Source organism: Saccostrea echinata, unplaced genomic scaffold, assembly GCF_033153115.1.
Source record: "Saccostrea echinata isolate AGI-Se365-2 ecotype Australia unplaced genomic scaffold, CSIRO_AGI_Sech_v1 ptg000001l, whole genome shotgun sequence".
Taxonomy (NCBI): Eukaryota; Metazoa; Mollusca; class Bivalvia; order Ostreida; family Ostreidae; genus Saccostrea; species Saccostrea echinata.
This window is the reverse complement of record NW_026889750.1, coordinates 35,010,277-35,022,594: the sequence shown is the minus strand read 5'-3', so window position 1 is coordinate 35,022,594 and position 12,318 is coordinate 35,010,277. Positions and strand designations below refer to the sequence as shown.

General features: G+C 36.8%; 1 protein-coding gene across 1 annotated transcript in view; it reads left to right on the top strand.

The window, feature by feature from the left end:
- Positions 1–6,443: 6,443 nt before the first annotated feature.
- The window catches only part of LOC133197092 (mucin-2-like), a 44,049-nt gene continuing 38,174 nt past the window's right edge, over positions 6,444–12,318 (top strand). Inside the window, exons 1-4 of the mRNA XM_061332934.1 lie at positions 6,444–7,255; positions 7,796–8,555; positions 8,703–9,501; positions 9,730–10,694. Of these exons, the coding sequence (XP_061188918.1) occupies positions 6,444–7,255; positions 7,796–8,555; positions 8,703–9,501; positions 9,730–10,694 (3,336 nt within the window). The remainder of the gene's footprint in view (positions 7,256–7,795; positions 8,556–8,702; positions 9,502–9,729; positions 10,695–12,318) is intronic.

The window sequence follows — 12,318 nt, the reverse complement described above, 5'->3', positions numbered from 1 at the left end:
ATTGTTTAGAACATTATTCTGAACATCTTTTGTTCAACATTGCTTATCAAAATATTCCTCCTTTTCGAGATACAAAGTGTCAAAGATTTAGCATTCTGGCCCCTTATGGCCCCTTATTACGTAACATATGACCAAAATTTTATAATATATAGTTAACGAATGTTAAGATGAACATTTTTGCTTCAGTAATTTATAGCAAAATATTGATCATTAAAGAGTTATAGATAAAAGACTTTTGGCCCTTCTGAGCCCCTAATTTGAGGGGTCAGCCCCTTTTTCTTGATATCAAATGAAAGGTCTTGTGATTTTGAGGACTTTTTGTTCAACAACTATTCAGAAATTTCCTTTCGTTTAAGAGATATATAGAATAACAATATTTAGGGGCCAGCCCTCCAAGTCCTTAATGGGGATGTCTTGCAAAAATTAAAAGGGTGTATATTGTTTAGAACATTATTCTGAACATCTTTTGTTCAATATTGCTTATCAAAATATTTCTCCTTTTCGAGATACAAAGTGTCAAAGATTTAGCATTCTGGCCCCTTATGGCCCCTTATTACGTAACATATGATCAAAATTTTATAATATATAGCCACAGAATGTTAAGATAAACATTTTTGCTTCAGTAATGTATAACAAAATATTGATCATAAAAGAGTTATAGATAAAAGACTTTTGGCCCTTCTGAGCCCCTAATTTGAGGGGTCAGACCCTTTTTCTTGATACCAAATGAAAGGTCTTGTGATTTTGAAGACTTTTTGTTCAATATGTTTTAACAAAATACTTCTATTTAAAATTTTATTATCAGAAATGTCTCTAAAATTCACCCATAAATCACGTCCTAAATTTTGACCCCTACCGAGCTTCCATATTTTGCACTTCCGGAAAATATGAAAACCAAGGTGCACATCTAGAACATGTCCTCTATCACCACTGAAAGTTTCAACACTCTAGCATTTGTCGTTCCTGAGTTTTTGTGCAGACACAAGGTCTATCTAAAAATCGATCAAAGGGCGATAACTTCTGACCGGAAGTGATTTTTCAAAAACTGATGAGGCGTTATAAACTTCAGATACCAACGCATTAACCCTGAAAATTTGGAGCAAATCGATCGAGCGATCTCCGAGAAATCTTCTGCACAAAATCGGTAAGGAAAAAAAAAAGAATAATAATAATAAGAAGAAGAAGAAAAGTGAAAAATCAACAATAGAATAATAGAAGGGTCTTCCGCAGAAGACGGAAGACCCTAATAACTAGATGCGATCTCGTTGCGAGCAACGAGTGGGTCTTCCGTCCGATTTTTGATAAGATGAGATAAGAATTTGATTGAGATTTCCGTTCAAATATAATGATATAAATAAATTGTTAAGAAGAACAATTTTGCTTTAGTAATGCTTAACAAAATATAGATCATTAAAGGGCTATAGATTAAAGACTTTCGGCCCTTCTTGGCCCCTTATGTGAGAGATCAGCCCCTTTTTCTTGATATCATCTTAAAGCTCTAATGATTTTGAACACTTTTTGTTTAACAACTATTCAGAAATTCTTTTTTTGTTTTCGGGATATATGCAAAAGGAATATTAAGGACCGGCCCTTCAAGTCCTAAATGGGGACGTCTAGCAAAAATTGAAAGAGTACATATTGTTCAGAAAATTATTTTGAACGTCTTGTGCTCAATACTGTTTATCAAAATATTCTTCCTTTTCGAGATATATTGCGCCTAAGATTATACAATCTGGCCCTAAAGACCCCTTATTGCATAGCATATGATATCCACATCATGTTATTTAGACAAAAAGTGTGAAGATGAACTATTTCGCTTCAGTAATATATTACAAAATATTGATCGTTAAAGAGTTATTATTCAAAGACTTTCGGCCCCTCTCAGCCCCTATTTTGAGGGGCCAGCACCTTTTTCTTCAGGTCACTTTAAAGCTCTCAAGATTTTGAACACTTTTTGTTCAACAACTAGTCAGAAATTGTTTTTCGTTTCTGAGATATTTGCAAAAGAAATATTTAGGGGCCGGCCCTTCAACTCCTTAATGGGGACGTTTAGCAAAAAATGAAAAATTGCATATTGTTTAGAACATAATTTTGAACATCTCTTGTTCAATATTGCTTATCAAAATATTTCCCACTTTTGAGATATAAAGCGTCAAAGATTTAGCATTCTGGCCCTTATGGCCCCTAATTATGTAACATATGATGTGAATATTGTAATATATAGTTGTAAATTGTTGAGATAAATATTTTTGCTTCAGTAATGCATTACAAAAAATTGATCGTAAAAGAGTTATTGTTCAAAGACTTTCGGTCCCTCTCAGGCCCTATTATGAAGGGCCAGGCCCTTTTTCTTCATATAACTTTAAAGCTCTCATGATTTTGAATATTTTTTGTTCAACAACTAGTCAGAAATTCTTTTTCGTTTCTGAGATATTTGCAAAAGAAATATTTAGGGGCTGGCCCTTCAACTCCTTAATGGGGGAGTTAAGCAAAAAATGAAAGGTTGCATATTGTTTAGAACATAATTTTGAACATCTTTTGTTCAATATTGCTTATCAAAATATTTCCCACTTTTGAGATATAAAGCGTCAAAGATTTAGCATTCTGGCCCCTTATGGCCCCTAATTATGTAACATATGATGTGAATATTGTAATATATAGTTGTAAATTGTTGAGATAAATATTTTTGCTTCAGTAATGCATTACAAAATATTGATCGTTAAAGAGTTATTGTTCAAAGACTTTCGGCCCCTCTCAGCCCCTATTATGAAGGGCCAGGCCCTTTTTCTTCATATAACTTTAAAGCTCTCATGATTTTGAATATTTTTTGTTCAACAACTAGTCAGAAATTCTTTTTCGTTTCTGAGATATTTGCAAAAGAAATATTTAGGGGCCGGCCCTTCAACTCCTTAATGGGGACGTTTAGCAAAAAATGAAAAATTGCATATTGTTTAGAACATAATTTTGAACATCTCTTGTTCAATATTGCTTATCTAAATATTTCCCACTTTTGAGATATAAAGCGTCAAAGATTTAGCATTCTGGCCCCTTATGGCCCCTAATTATGTAACATATGATGTGAATATTGTAATATATAGTTGTAAATTGTTAAAATAAACATTTTTGCTTCAGTAATGCATTACAAAATATTGATCGTTAAAGAGTTATTGATTTAATACTTTTGGCCCCTCTCAGCCCCTAATATGACAAGTCAGCCCTTTTTTCTTGATATCATATTAAAGATCTTGTCATTTTGCACAAATATTGTTCAGTATATTTTAACAAAATAATTATACTTTAAAAGATATGATACAAAATGTCTCAAAAATTCATTCATGATTCGTGTCCTAAATTTCGACCCCTACCGAGCTTCCATACTAGGCACTTCCGGAAAATATCTAAACCCAGTTGCATAATGGCAACATGTCCTCTATCATCACTGAAAATTTCAGCGCTCTAGCTTAAGCCGTTTTTGAGTTCCATCACAGACAAGGAGGTCCTCTGAATTTTAATAAAAGGGCGATAACTTCCGACCGGAAGTGTTTTTTCAAATTTTGAAATGCCGGTACAAACTTCAGAGGATAAGACATAAACTCTGAAAATTTGAAGTAAATCGATCAATTCATCTCTGAGAAATCTTCTGCACAAAATCGGTAAGGAGAAAGAAAAGAAGAATAATAATAAAAGTGAAAAAGAAACATAAGAATAATAGAAGGGTCTTCCGCTGAAGACGGAAGACCCTAATAATAATAAAGGTAAAAAAGAAACCGAAGAATAATAGAAGGGTCTTCCGCTGAAGACGGAAGACCCTAACTAGATGCGATCTCGTTGCGAGCAACGAGTGGGTCTTCCGTCCGATTTTTGATAAGATGAGATAAGAATATAACTGAGATTTTCATTTAAAAATACTGATATAAATAAATTGTTAAGACAAACAATTTTGCTTCGGTAATTTGTAACAAAATACTGATCATTAAAAAGTTAAAGATTAGAGACTTTCCGCCGGTCTTTGCCCCTGATATGAGTGGTCAGCCCCTTTTTTCATATCACCTTAAAGCTTTCATGATTTTCAACACTTTTTCTGCAACAACTATTCAGAAATTGGTTTTTGTTTCCGAGATATATGCAAAAGATATATTAAGGACCGGTCCTTCAAGTCCTAAATGGGGACGTCTAGCAAAAAATTGAAAGATTGCATATTATTAAGAATATTATTTTGAACGCCTTTTGTTCAATATAGTTTATCAAAATATACTTCCTTTTCAAGATATATTGCGCCAAAAATTATGCAATCTGACCCCTTATGACCCCATGATATATATATCATATATAAGATATGATGTAAACATCATGTAAAATTGTTAAAGAGTGTGAAGATGAATTATTTCGCTTCAGTAATATATTACAAAATATTGAACATTCAAGAGTTATTAATTAAATACTTTCGGCCCCTCTCGGCCCCTATTTTAAGAGATCAGACCCTTTATCTAGATATCACCTTAAAGCTCTCATGATTTTGAACATTTTTTGTTCAACAACTAGTCAGAAATTCTTTTTCGTTTCTGAGATATTTGCAAAAGAAATATTTAGGGGCCGGCCCTTCAACTCCTTAATGGGGATGTTTAGGAAAAATTGAAAGGTTGCATATTGTTCAGAACATTAGTTTGAACATCTTTTGTTCAATATTGCTTATCAAAATATTTCCCACTTTCGAGCTATAAAGTGTCAAAGATTTAGCATTCTGGCCCCTTATGGCCCCTAATTATGTAACATATGATGTAAATAGCATTATATATGGTTGTAAATTGTTGAGATAGACATTTTGGCTTCAGTAATGCATTACAAATTGTTGATCGTTAAAGAGTTATTGATTAAAGATTTTCAGCCCCTCTCGGCCCCTATTTTGAGGGGCCAGTCCCTTTTTCTTCATACCACTGTAAAGATCTCATGATTTTGATCATTTTTCGTTCAATAACTATTAATAAATTCTTTTTCGTTTCCGAGATATATGCAAAAGATATATTTAGGGGTCAGCCCTTCAACTCCTTAATGGGGACGTTTAGCAAAAATCGAAAGGTTACCAGTACTTATTCTTCTGAACATTGTTTTGAACATCTTTTATTCAATATTGCTTATCAAAATATTTCCCACTTTCGAGATATAGAGTACCAAAGATTTGGCATTCTGGCCCCTTATGGCCCCTAAATATGTAACATATGACATAAATATTATAATGTATAGTTGTAAATTGTTAAGATAAATATTTTTTCTTCAGTAATGTATACCAAAATATTGATCGTTAAAGAGTTATTGATTTAATACTTTTGGCCCCTACCAGCCCCTAATATGATAAGTCAGCCCTTTTTTCTTGATATCATATTAAAGATCTTGTCATTCTGCACAAATATTGTTCAGTATGTTTTAGCAAAATAATTATATTTTAAAAGATACGATACAAAATGTCTCAAAAATTCACTCATAATTCGTGTCCTAAATTTCGACCCCTACCGAGCTTCCATACTAAGCACTTCCGGAAAATATGTAAACCCAGGTGCAAAATGGCAACATGTCCTCTATCATCACTGAAAATTTCAGCGCTCTGGCTTAAGCCGTTTTTGAGTTCCATCGCAGAAAAGGAGGTCCTCTAAATTTTGATAAAAGGGTGATAACTTCCGACCGGAAGTAAATATCCCTTAACGGAATTGCCGGAATTAACTTCAGATATCAACGCATCTTTCACGAAAATTTGAATAAAATCGAACGAGCCATCTCTGAGAAATCGTCTGCACAAATTTTGTAAGAAGAAAAAAAAATAAAAATAATAATAAAGGTAAAAAAGAAACCGAAGAATAATAGAAGGGTCTTCCGCTGAAGACGGAAGACCCTAATAATAATAGGGAAAAAGAAACCGAACGAAAACAATAAGGTCTTCCGTTGGAGACGGAAGACCTTAATTAAAAAAAAAAAAAAAACGGGGCGGGACACTTTGAGAGGGGTGAGAGAGACCCTAGGGAGTTATGGTATAAAATTTCATTGCAAAAGCTCAAAAGTTTCTTGAGATATCGCCCGGCAACGAAAGTGTTACACATAGACGGAATGTATAAATTTACGACCTTGAACTTGGACCTTTTGACCTATGTGTAGAAATCGTCAAAAGCACCCTTTTCCGAATGGCGCAATCAGAATTTTGATTGAAACCAATAAGGATGTTTATATAGGCTGATGAAAAAAGTCTAAAATCCATCATATCAAATAAACACCACTCGAAATAATATTTATCTTTTTCCTTTTTTGAAAATGAAAATAATTTACAAACATACTTTTTTTTCTATATTTTACTAGACTGAGACCGGTGTCCCAAAGTAATATGATTCAATATGAAGAATATTTTATATCGCATAGTAATTCTTCTCATAATCTTCATGACAAAAGAATTACTAGTAATGGCAGCCACTTCTATTCCTGAACAAATTAGTAACACTACTACCACTGAACCAACATCCACTACTAGTATTACTGAGCCAACAAAAACCAATACTACTACTACTACAGAGCCAACAACAACCACAACTACTACTGAGCCAACAACAACCACTACAGCTACTGATCCAAAAACAACCACTTCCCCTACAGAGCCAGCAACAACTACGACCACTGGACAAACTACCACTACTACTACAGAACCAACAAAGACCACTAGTACTACACAACCAACAACAACCAGAACTACAACTGAACCAACAACAACCACAACTACTACTGAGCCAACAATAACAACAACTTCAACTACAGAGCCAAGAACAACCACTACTACTACAGAACCAACAACAACCACAACTACTACTGAGCCAACAACAACAGCTACCGAGCCAACAACAACAACCACTACCACTGCACCAACAACCACTTCTACTACAGAACCAACAACGACAACTAGTACTACTGAACCAACAACTACCACTACTACGACAGAACCAACAACAACCACAACTACTACTGAGCCAACAACAACCACAACAACAACTACAGAACCAACAACGACTAGTAGTACTACTGAACCAACAACAACCACTATTACTACAGAACCAATAACAAGCACTACTACTACTAAGCCAACAACAACTGCTATTACAGAGACAACAACTTCAACTACATCAGTACCAACAACAACCACTACCTCTGTTCAGACAACAACAACCACAACTACAACTACAGAGCCAACAACAACAACTACTACTACTACAGAACCAACAACAATCACAACTACTACTGAGCCAACAATAACAACAACTTCAACTACAGAGCCAAAAACAACCACTACTACTACAGGACCAACAACAACCACAACTACCACTGAGTCAACAACAACAACTACGGAGCCAACAACAACAACTACTATCACTGCACCAACAAACACTTCTACTACAGAACCAACAACGACCACTAGTACTACTGAATCAACAACAACCACTACTACTACAGAACCAACAACAACCACAACTACTACTGAGCCAACAACAACCACAACAACAACTACAGAACCAACATTGACTACTAGTACTACTGAACCAACAACAACCACTACTGCTACAGAACTAACAACAACTACTAGTACTACTGAACAAACAACAACCACAACAACAACTGCAGAGCGAACAATAACAACTATTACCACTGCTCCAACAACCACTTCTACTACAGAATCAACAACGACCACTATTACTACTGGATCAACAACAACCACTACTACAACAGAACCAACGAAAACCTCTACTACAACTGAACCAACAACAATAACTACTACAGAGCCAACAACAACTTCAACTACATCAGTACCAACAACAACCACTTCTACTTATGAAACAACAACCACAACTACTGCAGAGCCAACAACAACCACAACTACAACTACAGAACCAACAACTCCTACTACTACTACTAAAGAACCAACAACAACCACAACTACTACTGAGCCAACAACAACTTCAACTACAGAGCCAACAACAACCACTACTACTACAAAACCAACAACAACCACAACTACTACTGAGCCAACAACAACAACAACAACTACGGAGCCAACAACAACAAAAACTACAGAGCCAACAACAACTTCAACTACATCAGTACCAACAACAACCACTATTACTTATGAAACAACAACAACCACAACTACTGCAGATCCAACAAAAACCACAACTACAACTACAGAACCAACAACACCTACTACTACTACTAAAGAACCAACAACAACTACCACTACTACTGAGCCAACAACAACTTCAACTACAGAGCCAACAACAACTACTACTACTACAGAACCAACAACAACCACAACTACTACTGAGCCAACAACAACAACAACAACAACTACGGAGCCAACAACAACAACTACTACCATTGCTCCAACAACGACTTCTACTTCAGAACCAACAATGACCACTAGTACTACTGAACCAACAACAACCACTTCTACTACAGAACCAACAACAACCTCTACTACAACTGAACCAACAACAATAACTACTACAGAGCCAACAACTTCAACAACATCAGTACCAACAACAACCACTACTACTTATGAAACAACAACAACCACAACTACTACAGAGCCAACAACAACCACAACTACAACTACAGAACCAACAACACCTACTACTACTACTACTAAAGAACCAACAACAACCACAACTACTACTGAGCCAACAACAACTTCAACTACAGAGCCAACAACAACCACTACTACTACAGAACCAACAACAACCACAACTACTACTGAGACAACAGCAACAACAACTACGGAGCCAACAACGACCACTAGTACCAGTGAACCAACAACAACCACTATTACCACAGAACCAACAACAAGCACTACTTCTACAGAGCCAACAACAACATTAACTACATCAGTACCAACAACAACCACTATGACTTATGAAACAACAGCAACCACAACTACTACAGAGCCAACAACAACCACAACTACAACTACAGAGCCAACAACAACAACTACTACTACTACAGAACCAACAACAACCAAAACTACTACTGAGCCAACAACAACAACCACTATAACTGCACCAACCACTTCTACCACAGAACCAGCAAAGACAACTAGTACAACTGAAACAAAAACAACCACTACTACTACAGAACCAAAACCAACCACAACTACTACTGAGCCAACAACAACCACAACAACAACTACAGAACCAACAAAGACCACTAGTACTACTGAACCAACAACAACCATTATTACTACAGAACCAACAACAAGCACTACTACTACTGAGCCAACAACAACCACAACAACAAGTACAGAATCAAGTCCGACAACTAGTGGTACTGAACCAACAACAACTACTACTACTACAGAACCAACAACAAGGACCAGTACTACTGAACCAACAACAACCACAACAACAACTACAGACCAAACAACAACAACTACTACTACTGCTCCAACAACCACTTCTACTACAGAACCAACAATGACCACTAGTACTACTGAACCAACAACAACCACTTCTACTACAGAACCAACAACAACCTCTACTACAACTGAACCAACAACAATAACTACTACAGAGCCAACAACAACTTCAACTACATCAGTACCAATAACAACCATTACTACTTATGAAACAACAACAACCACAACTACTACAGAGCCAACAACAACCACAACTACAACTACAGAACCAACAACACCTACTACTACTACTAAAGAACCAACAACAACCACAACTACTACTGAGCCAACAACAACTTCAACTACAGAGCCAACAACAACCACTACTACTACAGAACCAACAACAACCACAACTACTACTGAACCAACAACAACAACTACGGAGCCAACAACAACAACTTCTACCACTGCTCCAACAACGACTTCTACTACAGAACCAACAATGACCACTTCTACTACTGAACCAACAACAACCACTTCTACTACAGAACCAACAACAACCTCTACTACAACTGAACCAACATCAATAACTACTACTACTGAGCCAACAACAACAACTTCAACTACAGAGCCAACAACAACCACTCCAACTACAGAACCAACAACAACCACAACTACTACAAAGCCAACAACAACAACAACTACGGAGCCAACAACAACAACTACTACCATTGCTCCAACAACGACTTCTACTACAGAACCAACAAAGACCACTAGTACTACTGAACCAACAACAACCACTTCTACTACAGAACCAACAACATCCTCTACTACAACTGAACCAACAACAATCACTACTACAGAGCCAACAACAACTTCAACTACAGAGCCAACAACAACCACTACTACTACAGAACCAACAACAACCACAACTACTACTGAACCAACAACAACAACTACAGAGCCAACAACAACAACTTCTACCACTGCTCCAACAATGACTTCTACTACAGAACCAACAAAGACCACAAGTACTACTGAACCAACAACAACCACTTCTACTACAGAACCAACAACAACCTCTACTACAACTGAACCAACAACAATAACTACTACTACTGAGCCAACAACAACAACTTCAACTACAGAGCCAACAACAACCACTACTACTACAGAACCAACAACAACCACAACTACTACAGAGCCAACAACAACAACAACTACGGAGCCAACAACAACAACTACTACCATTGCTCCAACAACGACTTCTACTACAGAACCAGCAAAGACCACTAGTACTACTGAACCAACAACAACCACTTCTACTACAGAAACAACAACAACCTCTACTACAACTGAACCAACAACAATAACTACTACAGAGCCAACGACAACTTCAACTACATCAGTACAAACAACAACCACTACTACTTATGAAACAACAACAACCACAACTACTACAGAGCCAACAACAACCACAACTACAACTACAGAACCAACAACACCTACCACTACTACTACAGAACCAACAACAACCACAACTACTACTGAGCCAAAAACAAATTCAACTACAGAGCCAACAACAACCACTACTACTACAGAACCAACAACAACCACAACTACTACTGAGTCAACAACAACAACAACAACAACTACGGAGCCAACAACAACAAGTTCTACCACTGCTCCAACAACGACTTCTACTACAGAACCAACAATGACCACTAGTACTACTGAACCAACAACAACCATTTCTACTACAGAACCAACAACAACCTCTACTACAACTGAACCAACAACAATAACTACTACAGAGCCAACAACAACTTCAACTACATCAGTACCAACAACAACCACTACTACTTATGAAACAACAACAACCACAACTACTACAGAGCCAACAACAACCACTACCACTACAGAACCATCAACAACCACAACTACTACTGAGCCAACAACAACAACAACTACGGAGCCAACAACAACAACTTCTACCACTGCTCCAACAACGACTTCTACTACAGAACCAACAAAGACCACTTCTACTACTGAACCAACAACAACCACTTCTACTACAGAACCAACAACAACCTCTACTACAACTGAACCAACATCAATAACTACTACTACTGAGCCAACAACAACAACTTCAACTACAGAGCCAACAACAACCACTCCAACTACAGAACCAACAACAACCACAACTACTACAGAGCCATCAACAACAACAACTACGGAGCCAACAACAACAACTACTACCATTGCTCCAACAACGACTTCTACTACAGAACCAACAAAGACCACTAGTACTACTGAAGCAACAACAACCACTTCTACTACAGAACCAACAACATCCTCTACTACAACTGAACCAACAACAATCACTACTACAGAGCCAACAACAACTTCAACTACAGAGCCAACAATAACCACTACTACTACAGAACCAACAACAACCACAACTACTATGGAGCCAACAACACCAACAACAACAACTACAGAGCCAACAACAACAACTACTACCACTGCTCCAACAACGACTTCTACTACAGAACCAACAATGACCACTAATACTACTGAACCAACAACAACCACTTCTACTACAGAACCAACAACATCCTCTACTACAACTGAACCAACAACAATAACTACTACTACTGAGCCAACAACAACTTCAACTACAGAGCCAACAAAAACCACTACTACTACAGAACCATCAACAACCACAACTACTACAGAGCCAACAACAACTTCAACTACATCAGTACCAACAACAACCACTACTACTTATGAAACAACAACAACCACAACTACTACAGAGCCAACAACAACCACAACTACAACTACAGAACAAACAACACTTACTACTACTACTAAAAAACCAACAACTACAACTACTACTGAGC